This window comes from Muscardinus avellanarius, assembly GCF_963383645.1.
Source record: "Muscardinus avellanarius genome assembly, chromosome: 6".
Lineage (NCBI taxonomy): Eukaryota > Metazoa > Chordata > Mammalia > Rodentia > Gliridae > Muscardinus > Muscardinus avellanarius.
Window position 1 is genome coordinate 30,501,469 of NC_137791.1, and position 22,090 is coordinate 30,523,558.

General features: G+C 39.3%; 1 protein-coding gene across 4 annotated transcripts in view; it reads left to right on the forward strand.

The window, feature by feature from the left end:
- The window catches only part of RXFP1 (relaxin family peptide receptor 1), a gene marked incomplete at both ends in the record, with an annotated part of 125,292 nt that overhangs the window by 97,439 nt on the left and 5,763 nt on the right, over nt 1-22,090 (forward strand). For 3 of the 4 annotated variants that reach the window (XM_080697728.1, XM_080697729.1, XM_080697730.1), the window contains 5 exons: nt 6,547-6,618; nt 10,150-10,221; nt 12,537-12,608; nt 16,930-17,001; nt 18,021-18,092. In XM_080697728.1, coding sequence (XP_080553854.1) covers nt 6,547-6,618; nt 10,150-10,221; nt 12,537-12,608; nt 16,930-17,001; nt 18,021-18,092 — 360 coding nt within the window. The remainder of the gene's footprint in view (nt 1-6,546; nt 6,619-10,149; nt 10,222-12,536; nt 12,609-16,929; nt 17,002-18,020; nt 18,093-22,090) is intronic. The other variant, XM_080697731.1, reaches the window with a different exon arrangement.

Here is a 22,090-nt window from a genome sequence, read left to right on the forward strand (position 1 = left end):
TCCCGAATGCTGGGATTACAAGCATGCACCACTACGTCCAGCTAGAAGGTTTTTTAAACAGGCTTAACATCAGCACACTAAACACACCTTAGGAAAGAATCAGTGACCTTAAAAATAAGCTACAAGAAATCTTTAAAGTCAAAACAAAAAGAGAAAAAATAGTAAAACAAAGAACAGAGAATTCAAAGCTGCAGGATAATACAGAATGTCTAACAAAAAGTGTAAGTTAAATCATGTTTCGCGAAAAGCCTCAGCTACTTAGTGAGGCCCAACTCAGTGACATCCTGTTTCATACATAAAAATAAGGACTAAAAAATAGGGCTGGGGGTGTAGTTCGGAGGCAGAATGCCCCTGGGTACCAACCCAAGTATCACATACACATACACACAAAAGATACAATGCACAGGGTAAAGTTATGACAAAGAGAAACTATAGAATCTACAAGCCCTTCAAGCCTGGCATGGTGGCGCACGCTTGGAAGGCTGAGACAGGAGGATCTCGCAGGTTCGAAGCCAGCCTCCCCTGGCTTAAAAGACCCTGTTTCCAAATAAAAAAAATATATAAAATAGGTCTGGGAGTATAGCCCGGAGGTAGAAGGCCCCGTGGTTCCATCCCCAGTACCACCAAAAAAAAAAAAAAAAAAAATCTACAAGCCCTTCAAAATATCAGGAAAACTATTAAAAATATTTTTTGAGCCAGGTGTGGTGGGTGGCCCATGCCTATAATCCCAGTACTTGGGAGGCTGAGACAGGAGGATCACAAGTTCAAGGCCAATGTGTGATAACTTAGTGAGACCCTGTTTCAAAAATAATAATAAAAAAAAGATATATGATGTTGGCAGTGGGCTTATTGTAGATTGCCTTAATAATGTTGAGATATGTTCCTTCTATTCCAATTCTCTGCAGTGTTTTTATCATAAATGGATGTTGAATTTTATCAAATGCTTTTTCAGCATCTATTGAGATGATCATGTGGTTTTTGTCTTTGATTCTGTTTATATGATGAATTACATGGATTGATTTTTGTATATTGAACTAGCCTTGCATCCCTGGGATGAACCCTACCTGGTCATGGTGAATGATTTTCTTGATGTGGTTTTGAATGCGTGTTGCTAGTATTTTGTTTAATAGTTTTGCATCCAAGTTCATCAGAGATATAGGCCTGTAGTTTTCCTTCCTTGAACTGTCTTTATTCGGTTTGGGTATTAGTGTGATGTTGGCTTCATAGAATGTATTTGGGAGAGTCCCGGTTTTTTCTATTTCCCGAAATAGTTTGAGTAGTATTGGGATTAGTTCTCCTATAAAGTTTTTATAGAATTCACTTGGGAAACCATCTGGTCCTGGGCTTTTCTTTGATGGTAAGCTCTTTATTGCTATTTCAATCTCTTTGATTGTTATTGGTTGGTTTAAGTGTTCTATATCTTCTTGACTCAGTTTAGGAAGGTTGTATTTATCTAGGAAGTTGTCGATTTCCTCCAGATTTTCCATTTTGTTGGAGTATAGTTTTTCAAAGTAGTTTCTGATAATCCTCTGGATTTCTACGCTGTCAGTAGTAATGTCTCCTTTTTCATAATGCATGTGTATCTATGTTCATAGCTGCACAATTCACCATAGCCAAACTATGGAACCAGCCAAGATGTCCATCAACAGATGAATGGATTACAAAACTGTGGGATATGGACACAATGGAATTTTACTCAGCCATCAAAAAAACCTCAATTACATCATTTTCAGGGAAATGGATGGAACTGGAGGACATTATGCTAAGTGAGATTAGTCAGGCACAAAAAATAAGAAATCAGATGCTTTCCCTAATATGTGAGAGTTAGGGAGAAAAGAGGAGCAAACAAGTCAACCTAAAGGAGGAGAAATGAGGGGGGAAGAGGAAAATCTCTAAAGCCCACAATGTACTTAAACATATCGAAGTCAATCACTAAGCCAAGCAAGGGAGGGAGGGACGGGGAGGGAATGGGATGGGATTTGGGTAGGGGTTAAATCAGCGATGAGTACATGTTTGTACACACAAGTTTTTTACCCCAATAAGTTGTATGAATATAATGCACCAATAAAAAAAATTTTAAAAATAAAAAAAAAGATATAGAGGTGTAGCTCAGAGGCAGAACACCTCTGGGTTCAATCCATAGTATCAGAAATTTTTAAAAAGAGAAGATAAAAAAGAAGACAGGCAAGAGTATTGATGTTTTGGTTCTTTGTTATTGTTGTTCTTCAAATCAAAGAATGAAATTCATTTTCATACAGTTCTGCCATGTTGAAAGGGAAAGATCAAATGGTCAGGCTCAGAGGCCCACTGAATGGGAAAGGTGATCTAGGAAAACAGTAGTAAAATCCCCCCACCCCACCGTCCCTCAGAGCCTGGAGCTAGGGAGCAAGAAGCAGGGTTTTTGTTTGTATCCTTGTTGGTGGTGGGGGTTCTGCCTTGGAGATATATATTCGGCAAGCCAGAGAGCTCTGCACATCAAGCACTTAAACTCAGCAACTTAGTGAGACCCTGTTTCCAAATAAAATATAAAATAGGTCTGGGAGTATAGCCCAGAGGTAGAAAGCCTCAGGGTTCCACCCCCAGTACCACCAAAAAAACAAACAAACAAACAAACTCCTAATTTTAGGAAGAAAAAGTAAAAGCAAATTTACAACTCAAGATTAAAATAAACTCTAAATTAAATTAAAATTTTAATGAAAATTCCCTAATTTGTGCTTCAGCGTGTACCTCTTATTGATCTCTACAAATTAGGAGGTTAGTGCTAGGAAATATTTTTTCTAGCTTAAAAGCAAACAGATAGCTGGGCATGGTGGCACACACTCATAATCCTGGCGCTTGGGAGGATGAGACAGGAGGATTGCAGGTTTGAGGCCACCCTCAGTTACTTAGTGAGGCCCTCTGCAACATAGTGAGATCCTTTTTCAAAATAAAGAATAAAAAGGGGCTAGGGTGTAACTCCGAGGTAGAATGCCCCTGGGTTCATAATGTAGCTGAAATCTTCCAGTTAGAGTATTTTGTGAAATTTGAGAGAACATCACCACCTGGTGGCAGAGATATATATGATAATGTTTCACAACAAAATAAGCAAAGCCCTTAAGAGTAATACACCCTGGGAGACCTAACCCTAGTCCTGAACCTTGGCCAAATCTGGACCAAGGAAAAGACAATATAAGCACTTAGCTCCTGCTTCTGGCAAATAACAGAAGAACATCTCTTTACAACAGTGATCTAGAATTCAGATTCCTGATTCTAATACAGTATTTCACAACAGTGACTAGCATTCAGATTCCTGATTATAATACAGGATCCCATGTGGAACAGAAATCTTGTCTACAAAATTATCAAGATATGGTACAATGATTTTGTTAAATGCTTATATTAATAGGGAGCTTATTTATTTTCTGTTCAGAGAGGTTGGGCTTCAGTTCAAAATGGTTTGTGTCCTTCAACTAGTAAGTCTAATTTAGTACTCTGATGCAACATAGAAAAATTCTGATCTATTTTTACAGCCTGACTTCAAAATATATTTCTCTCATGTTGCTCTTCACTGTTATAAAAACTCCCTTTTCTTCAAGTGACATGATTTCTAGATCCCTTACTACTCCTGGTTTTTCAGATCTTGTAAATATGTTTTGCTTTGTCAGTACCTTTCTTTTTTTTTTTTTTTTTGGTGGTACTGGGGTTCCTGGAAGCCCTTCTACCTCCGGGCTACACTCCCAGACCTATTTTTACATTTTTATTTGGAAACAGGGTCTCCTAAGCCAGCGCGTGCGGCTGGCTTCGAACCTGCGCGATCCTCCTGTCTCTGCCTCCCAAGCGCGGGGATTACAAGCGTGCGCACCACGCCCGGCTTGTCAGTACCTTTCTAAGTGCCATGCCCAAATAAGACAGTCTGCCCACCCGCAGTCCACAGAGTGTAGGCATTGCTATGCATGCTACCATGTTCTCCTCATAGATTTTAGTAAGTGTATCATACTTTGTTCCCATATTTGAGCCACAACTATTCCTGAATAGCTTTACACTATATGGCAACCAACAAACTATGTTGGCATACATAAGATTTAAGTGCCGCATTTGCTTTCCTGTGTGTGTGCATGTGTGTGCGTGTGCATGCGTGCATGCATGCGTGCATGTGTGTGTGTGTGTGTGTGTGTGTGTGGTACTAGTGGTGGAACCCAGGGGCCTTCCTACCTCCAAGCTATACCCTTAGCCCTATTTATGTTTTATTTTGAAGCAGGTTTTCACTAAGCTGCTGAGAGCCTCACTAAATTGCTGAGGCTGACTTCAAACCTGCGATCGTCCTGTCTCAGACTCCCACGTACTGGGATTACAGGTGTACAGCACCATGACAGTCTTCCACATTTACTTCTGAAAGTGCGGTATACCCCTAAACTTCAGCTAACTGTTGTCTTCTGATCTGCAAACATCTACCATATACTTACATATAAAAGAAGGAATTGGAGCCAGACATGGTGGCACACGCGTGCAATCTCAGTACTTGGGAGGCTAAGACAGGAGAGTTGAAAGTTCACGGCCAGCCTCAGCAATTTAGTGAGGCCCTCCACAACTTAGTGAGATCTTGTTTCAAAATAAAGAATAAAAAGGGCTGCAGGTGTAACCCAGAGGTAGAAGCCACTGAGTTCCATTCTAATACCATAAATTGATTAATTAATTTTAAAAATAGGGCTGGAGAGAAAGCTCAGAGGTAGAATGTCCCTCAGGTCAATCTCCAGCACCACAAAATAAATAAATAAAAGATTGGGAAATAGCTCAGTGGTGGAATGTTCATCTCCCATGCAAATCGAAGTGAAAAATCTCAGCATCCTCACTGTTGTATCCCAGGAAACCCGCCACACAATTTAGAGGAAGGAACGTTTATCTGCTCACAGTGTTTTGGAGGTCTCAGAGTTCAGTCCCTGGGAGGCCAGGGTGCAGAGCTGGAGCTCTGTGGCGTGGCAAGCTTGGAGAGGGAGCGCACAGGGAGCCTGCTCAAGGGGTGAGGGTCACAGGTAATCCCCAAGGCCGCACAGCAGGCTCCCCTGCTCCAGCCACACCCTGCCTGCCTGGGCTGCCACCCAGATAAATCCACCATGACAGATTAATCTTCTGATGAGACTACAGCCCTCATGACTCAGTTACATCAACTGCGAACACCAGTTCATGAGCTCTTCAGGAGGCATTCAGTTTGATTCCCCAGAACCATGATAACTTAATTTTTTATAAATGCTGATGCCCAGCCCAGCCTCCTTGTGGTGACAGGGGCAGCCTGGTGTCCTCTCTGCACTGCCGTTGTGAAGAGCAAGGTGATCCCAGTGGTAAAAGGTTTTAGGACTTTTTTCTGGGCAGTGTTTAGACTAGGAAGGCAGGAACTAAACAATGTGTTGGGAATGGCAGCTTCTGCAGCAACGTGAATCTTATTCCGCCTAGCGCTAAATGGTCCCATTTAGCTCCAAACTCCACTGGTGGCTCTGAGCAAATGGTCGATAAGGCTCACTACTAAATATTTCTTAGGTATTACCATTAGAAAGGTTTCACTTTGCTTTCTCATTCCCTTCACATTCTCAGAGTAATATAACATGTTCCCATGAATAGATCACACAGATGGGACGCAAACATTTTTACTGGCTGGGAATGGCGTGGCACATGCCTGTAATCCCAGTACTTGGGGTCACAGGTTCATGGACAGCCTCAGCAGTGTAGCAAGACTCTTAGCAACCTAGCAAGACTAGGTTTCCCTGTTTCAAAACATACATTAATTAATTAATTAATCAATTAATTTTTTAAAGGGCTAGTAGAGCTGGGCGTGGTGGGGCACGCTTGTAATCCCGCGCTTGGGAGGTGGAGACAGGAGGATCGCCAGGTTCAAAGCCTGCCTCAGCTGGCTTAAGAGACCCTGTTTCCAAATAAAAAATATATATATTTATATATTATATATTATTATATATAATATATTAATATATTATATAATGTATATATGTTACATATATTACATATATTATATATTTTTATTTTTATTATATATTTATATATATATATATATTTGGTCTGGGAGAGTAGCCCAGAGGTAGAAGAGTTTCCAGGATCCCCAGTACCACAAAAAATAAAATAATAAAATAATAAAATAAAATAAAGGGCTAGGGATGTAGCATAGAGACATAATGCCCCTGGGTTCAGGTTCAATCTCTAGTACACACACACACCATTTTTACTATAAATATAGAAAAACATTAACAGTATTATATATAATATAATACATACATGTATATCATATGCAATATTGTTGCTATTTTTCCTAGATCTGTGCACATGTGATATATAGAAATATATAAGAATATAAGAATACATTACATGTTATAATATAAAAATGTCTTATATGTAGTATATAAGATATATAATTTAAGATGTTATTTAACTAGCTATAAGTGAGAGTCTATATGCAATGAACAAAGTAAAGAAAAGATATTTTACTAAAACACAGTAATTCTTAACCAGTTTATTTCTGTGATTAAAATTTAGCTTGATCATGTTTTATGTTTTATGTTCCAGGGACTTTGAAGGCAACCATATCCACACTTTAAGAAACCTGACCTTTTTTTCCTGCAGTAGTTTAACTGTTTTGTAAGTGACATTTTTATGCTTTTGAAGTAGTGTTATATCGCTTTACAAGTCAAATGAATCCTTTTTGTGGACAGACACCAGCCTAAACATGTGGTGGTGCAGAAAGGTGTGGCTCCACGCCTTGCCCTTCTAAAGAGTATGTGAACATCCTTGTAATAAAAGACAGGTTAGCAGGAGAAAACCATAATGATTTTTATTTAATAAAGGTTTCATGTGGCGTAGGAGCCTTTCAGAAATAAAGAGACTCAGGGGACACTACCTATTTTTAGGCTGAGCTTCAATGAAAATTGCACAGCCATGTAGAAATGCAAGTAGACAAAGAGTGATTGCTAACCTACTGGTAACAGACTGAGAGGGGAGGTCTAGAGAGGCCGGGTCCCACTCCTCTTTGCCCCACTCCTCTTTGCCTCTGTGTGGCATTCCCTCTTCTCAAGTATGGGGCAAGACCCTTCCTGGAATAAGAACCTTCTAGCAGACAGTATGGGTCAGAGAAAGTCTTTATGTCCAGCTCCTACACAGAGAGGCAGCAGAGGGCTGGAGTGATGTCCCTGGGGTGTATGGATGGCTCTGGGAGTTGATCTAGTGTCTATGGTCTACTTTTGAAAGCAAAAGAGTAGAGGAAGGTCAGAAAAATGTCCTTCCAAAATGTCCGGAAGTCCTTCCAATGTCCTTCTGTTCAAAGTCCTCAGCACACCAAAGTGCCATACTTTGGGATGCCATTTCTGAGCCCTCACACATGCATAGTGGCTCTGGTAAATGTTCACTCTGAATGTCACGTTTGTTGAAACAGAGGAGGCGAAATTCAGACCAAGGGTAGCCGTGGATTCAACCACAAACAAATCATCACAATGAAACTCTATTATCTGAGACCCATTTCTCTCGGACGTGAGTAGCATGCAGGCCTGCCTCAACAGAAAGAAGTTTTCACAGAGCACCAAGGACCTGTCCCTGGACCGCAGCTTGAGAAGCACTGATTGACGTCTTGGTCTACAGATGTTTGCCCTTTGCGATTCATCACTGCAAAGATTATTTCTCCCTATAAAAATGAATTAAAATATAATTACAATCAAAATTTAGAACAGTGCTGCAGAATGCTCACACTCCTGGGACGTCACTGTGGACACCAGAATAAAACTTAGACCAGTACTGAGTGTAATTTCTTCTTATGGCTCTCCGGCCTAGCTTAAATTCAGCTTGCCTTTACTTTGTGTGAAAATAGGGACACGGAGCATCCTTGAATATGAAATATCCAATTCCTTCACTCATGTTTTTTCTATAATGTTTTTCAAACTCTTGGCTGCAGCTCATAATAAGTAAGTAATAAAAACAGCATAGCACAGCCAATTTAGCATGTCCACACCTGTTTGTTTGTTTGCACTGGGTCTGGAACCCGGAGATGTGTTACTTCTGAACTATACCCTCATCTCTATTATTTTTTTATTTTTAAACAGGTCTCACTAAGTTGCTGAGTCTGTTCTCAAACCTGAAATCTTCCTGTCTCAATCTTCCAAGTACTGAGATTACAGGCATGAGCTGCCATGCCTGGTTCAACTTTTTTTGTGTGTGCGTGTGTGTGAGGTACTGGGGATGGAACCCAGGGGCATTCTACCTCCAAGATGCACCCCCCACCCCGCTCTATTTTTTAATTCTTTATTTTGGTGGTACTGGGGTTCCTGGAAGCCCTTCTACCTCCGGGCTACACTCCCAGACCTATTTTTATATTTTTATTTGGAAACAGGGTCTCTTAAGCTAGCATGGCTGGTTTCGAACCTGCGTGATCCTCCTGTCTCCATCTCCCAAGCTCTGGGATTATAAGCGTGCGCCACCATGCCCAGCTTAATTCTTTATTTTGAAACAGGGTCTCACTGAGTTGCAAAGGGCCTCACTAAGTAGCTGGAGCTGCCTGTGAACCGCAATTCTCCTGTCTCAGACTCCCAAATGGCCCAACATTTTTTAAATGAAGTAGTTGAATAGATCATATTAAAGTGCAATGTAGATAATAAATATATTATTTAATGAAATTTGAGTTGTGGGTGGGTGGGTGGATGAGTATTTTTTTTGTGGGTATATTTTATGTCCCACTATAAAATGCCTTTCTACTGGGGTGTTACCATATGGAAAGTTTGGAAGCCATCATCCTGGGGTATAGGGAACCCTACACATAGGCAATATAATTCCTACCAATGATGAAACAATGTATTTTCTTCAATTATACACACCATCTGCAAGGGCTCGAGGCCACTGAAATTTTGAATTCTTCCACTGAGTGAATTCGGCAGTCTTCAGATTCAGCATGCTTCATCTAAGTCATGCAAAACAGTTCATACTAACTGCCTAAAAGACACAATTTGTACCTAAAGAAATAGCTGAAAAATCTTGTAAGTTCTACTTGCATTTCCTCTTAAGGAAAGTTCTACATAAAGAAATGATTTGTGGGCTTCTTCTTGGCGAGTGCTTGTGTTTTTTGGCCCAGGATTAATGTGGTCATGGTTTGAAGTATGGGGAGGAATTAAATATTCAAAGGATGGGACAAGGCCAACTTGAAGCATATTGCACAGTGACTAAAGAATTGAAAACCCTTTTTTTTTTTTCCTTTTTTTTTTCTGGTGGTACTGGGGTTCCTGGAAGCCCTTCTACCTCCGGGCTACACTCCCAGACCTATTTTTACATTTTTATTTGGAAACAGGGTCTCCTAAGCCAGGGCACATGGCTGGCTTCGAACCTGCGCGATCCTCCTGTCTCTGCCTCCCAAGCGCGGGGATTACAAGCGTGCGCCACCACGCCCGGCCTTCAGGAAACCCTTTTAAATGTCTATGAGTTACTCTTTTACGCTAGCTGAGAACACATTAGATAGGTGCAGAAGTGTCCTGTCAGGGGTGGGGCATAGCTCAGCCCTACACAGTGTGCTTAGGATGCACCAGATCCTATGTTTGATCCCCAAAACAACAACGATAAGCTGCTGAGAGTTACAGTCTGGTTCAACATGCCAAACTAGAGGCTCTTCTGAATTAGTCCAGCTTAGATCATCCTCCTTAGGGAGCTCTGCCATAAATCACATCAACGACCAAACAAGTAAGGGCTACGGCGTATGGACAATTGCTAAGCAGACGCGCTTTGCAGACTGAAGAGATGATTCTAGAATATCTCCTCATGCTATTGGTTGCAAAATATTAAGTCTGTATTTTCAAGAGTTGAAGTTCCTATTTCCCTTGCAAAGGCCTTCCCTAGTTCTAGTTAACATTTTGAAAAATATTTCATATCCTTATTAAAAGATTTTGGATTCTGGGGCTGGGGGTGTAGCTTAGTGGATAGCACTTTGCCAGCATGCAACAGGCCCTGAAGGTTTGGTCAAGGGGAAGATGCAGAAAACTCAAGATTAAAATCGAATTGGATGATTGATCATATTATTTCAAAATATGTGAAAATGTACTCTATATTCATTATCTTTGGCTTTGCAAATTGATAGTCTCTTTAGTAGTTCAAGTAATCGCTACCTCAGGATGTTAAAATGTATTTTTCTTTTTATTTCAGGGTAATGAGAAAAAACAAAATTAGTTACTTAAGTGAAAATACTTTTGCACATCTCCAGAAATTAATTGAATTGTAAGTCTGAATAAACATATATTTTTATGAATTTTCTTCCTAATATTTTCATATTTGCTAAGCATGTATTTATATATAAAACTTAATATTCTTTTTCCAAACGTTATCTAGATGTACCTTGGGTTATATACATAAAATAAATATTTGAAAAAAGTAGGGTAAAGGAAACATGACATGGCAATGGAGAAAAATAAAGCCAGGGTAAAACTAATAAATAAAATACATCTCACACACTATGTTTTACTGCTTCAAAGGGGACAGAAAATTTGACCTTAAGTTTTCTAAAGGTTGAAGATCCAGTAACCATTAGATTAAAACATATCACTTTGATGATTCTGAAACTAAATAATAATATTGGATTCATAAGTAAACTATACTGCTGTCGATAATATCCCTATAATAAGTAATGGATAATACCCCTAAAATAAATGGGTTTATTCATATAAGTGATGGCCTTATAATAAATAATAAAAATAAATAAGATCCCTGTAATAAGTAATGGAAGAGAAAGGTAAGTTAAAAACAGTTATTTTATACTGTTACTTTTTAAAATACTAGTATCATAATTCCTAAGGACATTAAAACAAGCCTATGATGAACCAAAGGCTTAGGGTCCAAGCCCTTGGTAGTTAGTTGGTTGTCAACAAGAAAATAGATGTGAAGTGCACACCCTGAGGATAATTGCTTGTTTTTTTTTTAATATCAATTTTCCGGAAAGAATCTGGAATGTGAACAGAGCTACATATTTTGACAATTATCTGGGGAGATCAGTGACTTATTAAACATATAGAATATAACTAGAATATTATGAACATAATAGCTAGACACCTCGCCAAGTGCTGAGGCAGGCGTGGCACTTATACCTGGGCAGGAGACTTATCAGAGATCAAGCCTGCATTCTGTCTCCAGGCACCACCAAGCAAGCCATCCAAAGCCAACCATTTCTCTGTAATGATTAGCTTGAAACATATTTTTAGTATGCACTACCAGTCATTCACAAAATCTGCAAGAAAATATCGATATAAATTAGGACCAAGGCCCTGTTCTAAATCTTCCTGGTATATGGCAGTTGAGCCATATCAGCAGCAAAAGGAAATTGCTTTCAATACCAGGAAGAGATCATCTAGGTGATCTAAAGGCACTATCTAGTCATTAAAATACAAGTTAGTTGAGCTGGGCGTGGTGGTGCATACTTGTAATCCCAGCATTTAGGAGGCTGAGACAGGAGGATCACGGTTTGCAGGCAGCCTCAGCTACTTAGTGAGGCCCTCTGCAACTTAGTTCTGTTTCAAAATAAAAGAATTAAAAAATAGGGCTGGAGGTGTAACTTGAAGGTAGAATACCAAATAAAAAAATAAAATTAAGTTAATCAAGTGATCTTTATTTTCCTTGTTTTATCCATCTAGAAATTGCTACCTAATTATCAGTGGATAATTCCTCTAAAACCTAGCATTCTAGTATCAGTAAATAATGGTGAACATGAAATACAAACAACTTAGTACAGAACCAGTTCTTATTCAGGTCCAGAAGTAAAAAAAAAAAAAAAAAGAACAACAAAAGCTAGAGAGAGAGTGACCGAGACCAATAATTAGTTCTGCCTATGGTATTAAAAGTTGCCTGAAAATTCAGATTTACAAGGACAAAAATGGCATGTTTTTCAAGAGGCAGTGGTTTCCAGGGGCTGGCCCTTTATCTAACTCCCTCCCCCTTTGCAGGATAGTTGGACTACACTGTGCCAGGAGGCAACAGCACTGATGAGGGCGGATACCTAGGGACTGTGACAGACCCGTTGCCATGTGCTCGCTTCAAAGTCAACAACAGGCTGGGCGTGGTGGATATGCTTGTAATTCCAGGACTCTGGAGGAGAGAGAGGAGGATCACAGGTTTGCAGCCGGCCTCGACAACTTAATGAGGTCCTCTGCTGCTTAGCAAGACTATTTCAAACTAAAAAACAAAATAGGGTTAGGGGTGTAGCTCAGAGATATAATGTCCCTGGGTTCAAATGCTAACAACACACACACACACACACACACACACACGAGTCAACTCCTCACTGGCTAGGAGTATAGCTCAGTGCTAGAACATTTGCCTAGTATTCGAGAGTCCTAGGTTTGATCACCACCACTACAAAAACTAATAATAATAATAAATCAACTATTCTAGCTAGTAAGATATCTCCTGAGCTCATCCAAAAACGAACAAATTCACTGATGGCATTGTTGAAAAGTTACAGAATGGTTTCCCAACACATTTCTGAACAATAAGGAAAGCCTTCAGAAAATAATACAACATGTTTGCATTTGTTTTTTCCCTAGGGATTTAGGAAGTAATAAGATTGAAAATCTTCCACCACGGGTCTTTAGGAACCTGAAGGAGCTGTCACAATTGTAAGGCTGATCTTCATTGCACCACTTCATTTCTTTGTTTTATTATTTTTGAATTGTGCTTACATTAGCCATTTATAAGTGTACAATTGAATGACATTAACTACATTCACCCAGTTCTACAACTATCTTCACCAGACTCCTCCAGAAATTTTTCATCTTGCAAAACTGCAACTCTAACTACTAAACACTAACTCCCATCCCTTTCCTCCAGCCTCTGACAAAGTCCATTCTGCTTTTTTTCTCCATGAATCTGACTAGTCGAAGCACCTCAGATCATTGAAATCACACAGCAATTGCCACTTTGCAACTTTGCCCATGTTTCCTTTGTACTGTAGCATGGGTCCAAGTTCCTTCCTTTTTAAGGCTGGACGATATTCTATGGTGTATGTGCACCACATTCATCAGTTGTATCTGCCCATTCATCAGGTAATGGACATTTGGTTTCTTTTATGTTTTGTTTCTTGTGATGTTGGGTGTCTTTTTAAATGTTTCTTGATGATTGTTATGTCTTCTTGAAGAAAAATTTGCTCGTTCTTTTCCCACTTTTTGATTAAAGTGTTTTTGTTATTACTGGGTTTTAGGAGTTTTTTTTTTACCTTTTGGATATTAGTTCTGATTCAGATATATGATTGGCAAACCCTCTACAGGGGTTACAATTTCACTGTTATAGTTTCCCTTGATGTATAAGATCTTAATTTTAGTATAGTCAAGTTTTGTGGTTTTGTTACATGTTCTTTTGTTGTAATCCAAAACATCATTGCCAAATCCAGTGTCGTGAAGATTTCCCCCTGTTTCTTCTGGGAGTTTTATATTTATAGCTTTACATTTAGATCTTTGATCCACTTGGAGGTCACTTATGTGCATAGGGTAAGGTAAAGGTCTAACTTCATTCTTCTGCATGTGAATATTCAGTTTTCCCAGCACAATTTTTTGGAAAGACTTCTCTCTCCCTGTTGAATGACCTTGTCACTGTTTTAGAAATTTAATTGACTGTACATATGTGGGTCTATTCCTGGACTTTGTATTCTATCCCGTTGGTCTTTTTTTTTTTTTTTTTTTTTTTTTTTTTTTTTTTTTGGTGGTACTGGGGTTCCTGGAAGCCCTTCTACCTCCGGGCTACACTCCCAGGCCTATTTTATATTTTTATTTGGAAACAGGGTCTCCTAAGCCAGCGCGCACGGCTGGCTTCGAACCTGCGTGATCTTCCTGTGTCTGCCTCCCAAGCGCGGGGATTACAAGCGTGCGCCACCACGCCCGGCCCCCATTGGTCTACATGTCGGTCTTTATGTCAATACCATACTGTTCAATTACTGTCAGTTTGGAAATCAGTGTGCGTTCTCTAACTTTCTTATTCTTTTTTCAAGTGTGTCAGCCATTTGGGATCACTTGAATTTCCATATAAATTTTAATATGGATCAAGTCTTCCTATCTATGAACATAGTAGTCATGAGGCTTTTATTATGTGAAGGTTCCTCTATTCCTAGTTTGCTGAGATCATTTTTTTCTTTCATACAAGACATTTTATTTACTGTTCTTCCTCTTTCCCCTTCTTTCTGTAACCATGGTTCCCCAGCAGCCCCCATCTACACATGTAACTAATGGTCTCATCTTGAATAAATTTCTTAAAATGAGAACTTCCTCTGAGAAACAACTTTTAACCATAATTTTTGTTTCAAGTTGTTTTACAAAAAGATTCTTAGCCAGAAGTGGTGGTGCAGGCTTGTAATCCCAGTACTTGGGAGGCTGAAACAGGAAGGTCACAGGTTTACGGCCAGCCTCAGCAACTTGTGAGGCCCTTCACAACTTAGTGATATCCTGTTTCAAAATAAGGAATAAAATAGTGCTGGGTATATGGCTCAGAAGTAGAAAGCACCTGGGTTCAATTCTCAATACTGAAAAAAATTTTTTTGACATTATGTAGGAGGTATGGCAGAAGGGGAGAAAGGATTCTTTAAACTCAGCTGTAGTTTTACACTTGGTCTCTTTGTCCCTAGCTATAATCTAGTATTTACATAAAATGGAAAGCCTATTTTTCATGTTACACCTCAGAAGGTATTAGTACAATGTCACTCTATGACATAAATTTTGTTGTGAAAGGATGTGATTCCATTAATTCAAATTTTAATTCGATAAAATTCTTTTTGTTTTATTTAAACAGCATTGGATGGTGGGCAAACTGTGGAATAGCTATGGCTCTCTGGGTGGCTCCCACTTCTCCAGGAGAGCCCTTTCCTGCAACCTCCTTCCCGAGCCCCGCTGTCTCCTGATCTATCTCCTTCACACTCACACGGTGCCTGCTCATGCCAGGCTTTGTTCTATGTGGGCTGTAAACATCACAATTTCCCCAAATGCCAGATCAATGATATGAAGCAAGTGCATTTAGTATGCTTTTTAAATTTGACTTTTAAAAATTATAATTAAGCCAAGCGTGGTGACGCCGCACTCATAATCCCAGTACTTGGGAGGCTGAGACAGGAGGATCACACAAGTTCGAAGCCAACCTTGGCTACTGAGTGAGGCTCTCAGCAACTTAGTGAGACCCTATTTCCAAATAAAGTATAAAATAGGTTTGGAAGTATAGCCCGGAGGTAGAAAAGCCCCTGGGTTCCACCCCAGTACCCAAAAGAATGAAATAAAATTAAATAAAAATTATAATTATATGCCTGTAATCCCAGTACTTGGGAGGCTGAGATAGGAGGATCACAGGTTCGAGGCCAGCCCCAAGCAACTTAGTGAGACCCTGTTTCAAGAAAAAAATCTAAAAAGGACTAGGGTGTAGCTCAGAGGTAGAATGTCCCTGAGTTCAATCTCTACTACCACAAAAAATTGTACATATTTATCATGTATGACATGATGTTTTGAAATACAAATGCAAGATAAAATGGCTATATTTAGCTCACTAATATATATATATATATATATATATATATATTTATATTGCCTCATATGCTTTTTTGTTGTGAGAACATTCAAAATCTTCTCTCTGCAACTTTCAGAATACAGTGCACCGTTAATAGCCATCTTCACCATGCTGTGCAGTGGACCTCTTACACTTGCTCTTCCTGTCTGACCCTCAGAGACATCTTCCTGTTCCCCCTCCCCTTGCCTGCTGTTGCCCTCAACCCCTGGAAACCACTACCCTGCTCTCCACTTCTATGAGTTCAACACGTTTAGATTCTGCATACGAGTGTGACCATGTGGCATTTTTGTGTGTGTTCTGTGCCTGATCTATTTCACATAGGGTGATGTCCTCCAGGTTCGCCCATGCTATTGCAGATAGTAGGATTTCCTTCTTGCTTAAGGCCAACCAGTGCTGCGTTGTGTGTGTGCGTCACGTGCTCTCTATCTGGCCATCTGCTGATGGCCGTGTAGGTTGATTCCACATCTTGGCTTTTAGGAATAACCCTGCAGTGAACATGGGAGTGTGGATGTTTCGTCAATGTCCTGATTCCTATTTACTTAGATATAAACTCAGTAGGAAGATCGCTGCATCATAAGAGATATGATTCAAATTGATTTGCTAATCAATCAAATCATATGATGAGAGCTCTAATTTTATTTTTAGGAACCTCAGATTATTTTCCGTATTATTGAACTAACTTACATTCCATCAACAGTGTAAAAGCGTTCCCTTTTCTTCACATCCTCACCAATATTTATCATTTTTAATAAAAGCCATCCTAACAGATGTAAAGTGAGATCTCATTGTGATTTCAATTTGTATTTCTCAAATGATTAGTTATATTGAGAATATATATACAAACATATGCACACACATATCTGTATCTATACACAGGTACACACACATACACAGTTTTTGGTCATCTGTGTGTCTTCTTTTGAAAAATGTATGTTCAGGTCCCTTGCCTATTCTTTAATCAGATTATTTGTTTTCTTGCTATTAAGTATCTTATATGTTTTGGATTTTAACCCTCCTCAGATATACGCTTCGCAAATATATTCTCCCATTCTGTAGGCTCTTTCCACTCTGCTAACTTTTTTTTTCCGTGGCTTTTCTGAAATTGTTTAGCTTCATTTAGTCCCATTTGTCTATTTTTGCTTCTACCGCCAATGCTTTGGGACCATATCAAAAAAAACTCATTATCCAGACCAGTGTCATGGAGCTTTCCTTTTATGTTTTCTCCTAGTAATTTTATGGTTTCAGGTCTTTTACCTAAGCCTTTCATCTACTTTGAGTGGTACTATACTTTTCTTGTAAATGTTTCAAAGTAACTCAAAGCCAATAAATGTAGTTTGGAATTTTACTTAGCAATTTTTAGAAATGACCTATTGCTGCCTTTTTTTTTTTTTACAAAAACAGAAATATTTCCTATAACCCAATCCAGAAAATTCAAGCAAATCAATTTGATTATCTTGTCAAGCTCAAGTCTCTGTAAGTATATCCATATGGGGATAATTTTATGATGAAATTGTTATCTCAATACTAGTAATAAATGTTTAAGAGCCTCCTTTTAAACTTTATTTCCAGGATTTTGACTAAGCCCCACAAAAATAAATAAACGTGCTCAATGAAAACAGCTATTGTTTTGTTACATGTTAATAAAAGTAAAGATTAAGTAATGATGAATCATTTTATATTTTTCCACTAGTCACCAAGAGATTATATTATCCTGTTTTCTTTGATTCTCTGAAGGCACTTGCACATGTTCATTGCTCCTTTAGTCCTGTGTATTTAAGAATGTATCAAAAAAAAAAAAAGAATGTATCATAGGCACCCATCCCTACCTCAGTGGGGTACTCTACCTGATGTCATGACTTACACCAAACCAAAAAGACAAAAATCTTGTTAGCATCTAAGAATTGCCCTAAAAAGATCAGCTCTCAATAAAAAGGCATTTCATAAAGAAAAATGTTACTTTAAAATTATTACAAAAATTATAAATCCAGGAGTGGTGGCACATGCCTGTAATCCCAGCACTTGGGAGGCTGAGACAGGCAGATCACAGGTTTGAGGACAGTCTCGGCAAGTAGTGAGACTCTCGTCAACCTAGGCAGACCCTATTTCCAAATAAAAATAAATAGGGGTGGGGATGTAGCTCAGAGGTAGAATGCCCCTAGGTTCAATCCCCAGTGCCACAAAAAAATATAAAAATTTTAATGATGCAAAACTCTAAAGCGTTTGTAATATTGTCCAGGAGCTAATTCTTGCTCACTTATTGAGAAGAGAGTATGCACAAAGCATACTCTGTAAATGCCAAAAAAAATCAAGTAGGAGGATTATAGATCTGTAACTAACACAATCAGAAGAAGTTAGGACAGTGCCCGGGATAGGCTGAGGAGATCATGCCTATTGAGTGTTTACTAAGGCATTTTATTAAATTGTCCCTCACAAAAACTCATTTTATTATGCTACCTTTAACATATATTCTTTTGATTATCTGTCACTTTTAGCAGCTTAGAAGGAATTGAAATCTCAAATGTCCAACAAAGGATGTTTAGACCGCTTCGGAATCTCTCTCACATGTAAGTTGATGTTTTTCTTATTCTTTCGCTTGATTTTAATCTTCATGTTCCCACAAGTATTGTGATAATACATCCATCTTCAGTGCATCAAATCTATTAATATTTTCTACTAATTTACCTGCTATATACTGAATACCTATGTCACCCCAAAAATTCCTATGTTGAAATCTTAACCCCAGTGTCATATTAAGCGGTGGAGCTTTTGGGGTGATTACATTATGCTAGCCACATCACGAATAGGATGTGTGCCCCTAACAAGAGACTTGAGGCCTCCCTTGCCCTTCTGCCACACGAGGACACAGCGAGAGAATGGCCGCCAGTGACCCAGGACACGGGTTCCCCACCAGGCTCTGAATTTGCTGCCACCTTGACCTTGGACTTCCCAGCTTCCAGAACTGTGAGAAATCAATGCTTGTTGTTGAAGCCAAAGGAACTCAGTTATGTCTCAACAATGATGAACTCTTTGTGGTGGGTGGGGGAGTGCTGGAGATGGAACCTAGAGGAATTCTACCTCTGAACGACACCCCAAGTCCTATTTTTAAAGAGTCTCCATAGGTTTTAGGGAATGGCTTCAACAACAAGCAGAGAGTTTTGCTAAATAGCTGAGGCTGGTCTCAAATCTGAGATCCTCCTGTCTCAGCCTCCATTACAGACCTGTGCTACCACACCCAGCAATAATTAACTCGTAAAACTTTGACACTAGTAGACAATTTCTAGTGTTCCAGTTTATAGGAGACTTTCTTAGTTTAAGAGAATATAAGTACAGGGGATTCAGACAGTCTTGTAAGAAGCGCTCAGCTCTGATGTCACTCAGAAACTCATGTTTCTAGGGAGTTAGCCATTGGTACACAGGGTATGAATGCTACCAGGAATGTGTAGGAATGTATAGAAGCAATATAAAGTAATTAAAAATGAATACTTCTTTTAGATGAGGGAAGGTAAGGAGAACTCTTTCTCAGTGAAAATCATGCCTGGTGTCAGGGCAGGATTGAAGCAAGTACGAATGAATAAAATGGGAAAATTTATTCAAACAGTGAGCCTGGTGAATGCTTTAGAAATGTTTTTAACTGAATGTCATTTTATAGCAAGATTTGGAATGAACTTCATCCCATGATCATTAATTCTCAATAATTTAGAAGTGTCTTGTCAGCCACCATCGAACTGGTAATCTGGCTTATGTCTGAAGTCTAACACAGGACAGTTTTCGTTTTCTATAATTCCTTAGAGAGAATGTTTATAAAAGATCCCATGACTGCACATAACATAAAACTGACTAAATTAAGCAAAACTGAGTTTATTAAAAGAAAATAGCATAGCTCACAACACTAAGAAACAACTAAAGGGACAGATTTGAGCAGGGCAGTGTCTCCTCCAGGCACCGCTGGAGCCCGCGCATGTCATCGACAGGAATCAGAGTTCCCAGAGATGATCTTGCTTAGAGCACCTGCCTATTCTGGGCTCGCCTCTCCACTGCAGTCCACAGAGGAATAGATAGAAGAGGATGGAAATAGGAGCCACTGACACCGAACCCGAATTAAAATAAAGTGTAATAATCAAGTGTTTACCTTTTATTACCACAGTGTGTGTGTGTGTGTGTGTGTGTATGCGTGTGCGTGTGTTACCTGGGATCACAGGTGTGTGCCACACATCCAGCTCTTACTGTAGTTTTTTTTTAATACTATTAAGATCATTTGCTTTGCCAGACACATGGCTTTAGAAGCAAATAGATCTAATCTGAATTCTAATGTTTTTAAATTATTTTGTGCATTGTAATTCTACAGCTTAGTGAGATTCGTAGTGATACGTTCATACGTGAACACGACATCACTTGGTTTGTTACATGGTGGCTGAACCCAGAGGCACTCTCCCTCCGAGTCACACCTCCAGCCAGCCCTTCTTAAATTTTTTTGAAATAGGGTTTTCCCTCAGTTGCTGAGAGTCTTATACGTAAGTTGCTAAGGCTGGCCATGAATCTGTGATCCTCCTGACTCAGTCTCCCGAGTACTGGGATCACAGGTGTGTGCCACACACCCAGCTCTTACTGTAGTTTTTTTTAATACTATACAGATCTTTTGCTTTGCCAGGCACATGGCTTTAGAAGCAAATAGATCTAATCTGAATTCTAATGTTTTTAAAATTAATCTTTTGTGCATTGTAATTGTGCAGCTTAGTGAGATTCGTAGTGATACGTTCATACGTGAACACGACATCACTTGGTTTGTTTCTCTCCCCACATCTCTCCCCACCGCCATCTCTTCCCGCCTCATACGTAATTGTGAGATTTACAGTGATACATTCATATGTGCTCGTAATATTATTTGGTCCATTTCCTTCCCCAAACCTCGCTGTCCCCTCCCCTCCTTCCCCCAATCCTATCTCCTGGCCTCTCGTCCTTTTCAAGGTTTCTTTGCTTTCCTCTTTTCTTTCTAACTTCCACATGTGAGAGACAGTGTGTGGCTCTTGGTTTTCAGAATCCAGCTGATCTCATTAGCATGATTTTCTCCAGTTCCATCCATTTTCCTGCGAATGACAATGTTGTTCTTCTTCGTGGCTGAGTAAAAGTCCATTTGTGTACATAGCATATTTTCTTTGTCCGTTCAACTGTTGAGACACCCAGGTTGCTTCCATCACTTGAATACTGTGAATTGTGCTGCTGTGAACGTGGGTTTGTAGGTGTCACTGTAACATTCTGACTTTTTTTTTCTTCTTCTTCTTTTTGGAAAGACACCACAGCTGGGTCATACAGTGATTCCATTCCTACTCTTTCAAGGAACTTCCTTACTGGCCTCCTTAATGGTTGTACTAATTTACAATCCCATCAACAATGTATAAGTGTTCCTTTATTCCCCACATACTCACCAACATTTACTATTTTTTTATTATTATTGATGTTTGGCACTGAATGCCAATCCTACAATCACTAAAAAATCTCCAAGGCAGGTGTGGTGTCACATGCTTGTAATCCCAGTACTTGGGAGGCTCAGACAGGAGGATCACAGTTTTCAGACAGCTTCAGTTTAGTGAGGCCTTCTGCAACTTAATGAGAAACTATTTCAAAATAAAGAATAAAAAATAGGGCTGGGAGTGTAGCTTGTAGGCTAAGATACCCCTGGGTCCCATACTTAATACTGGGGGGGGGGGGAATATGGGAAATATATATATATATATATATATATATATATATATATATATATATATGAAAGAGAAGGAGAAGGAAAGAAAATAATTTCCCTAGCAAATAATTTGCCTCCATTGAAGAGTCCTCTCATTCTATGGCGATGCTAACACCTACCCATGGAGTTTGAGAATGTATTCCTGATGTCTAGGGAATGCTCAATAAATGGTATTCATGTTGTTAGTAACACAACAGTAATTATTGATTGTCAAGGTGATATTTTTATCAAGCAATGAAGCCTCTCTACTAAGGAAAGAATTCACTCAACAAAGTCATTGAACCCTTTATTATGATCCAAAATTTAGTGAGAGATACTCATATCAGTAAGTAGTTTCAGATACCACAATACACTTCAATAACAGGGAAAATCATGGAAACACAGTTGAGAAAGAACTCTATTTTCCCCTGAGGGTTAAAAGGCAAGATCAAGCTGGGCATGGTGATACGTGCCTGTAATCCCAGTACCTGAGAGGCTAAGGCCAAAGGATCTCAGGTTCAAGGCTAGCCTCTGAAACTTGGACCCTCAGCAACTTAGTGAGACCCTGTTTCAAAATAAAAAATAACATAGAGCTAGAAGTGTAGCTCAGAGGTAGAATGTCCCTGGATTCAAGCCCAAGTACCACAAGAACACCAACAAAAAAAGGCAAGCTCAGTACAACGGCCATGGGAGCTATGTAACAGTGCATCTGCTTATACCCAACTCTGAAAACCTATTCAACTTTCATTGGATATTCATTTTCTTGGTCACAAGCTAACAACTCACTTCTATTCTAAGACATGTCTAACACCTGTATAGACTTGTATATTCATTATTCCTGTTTGC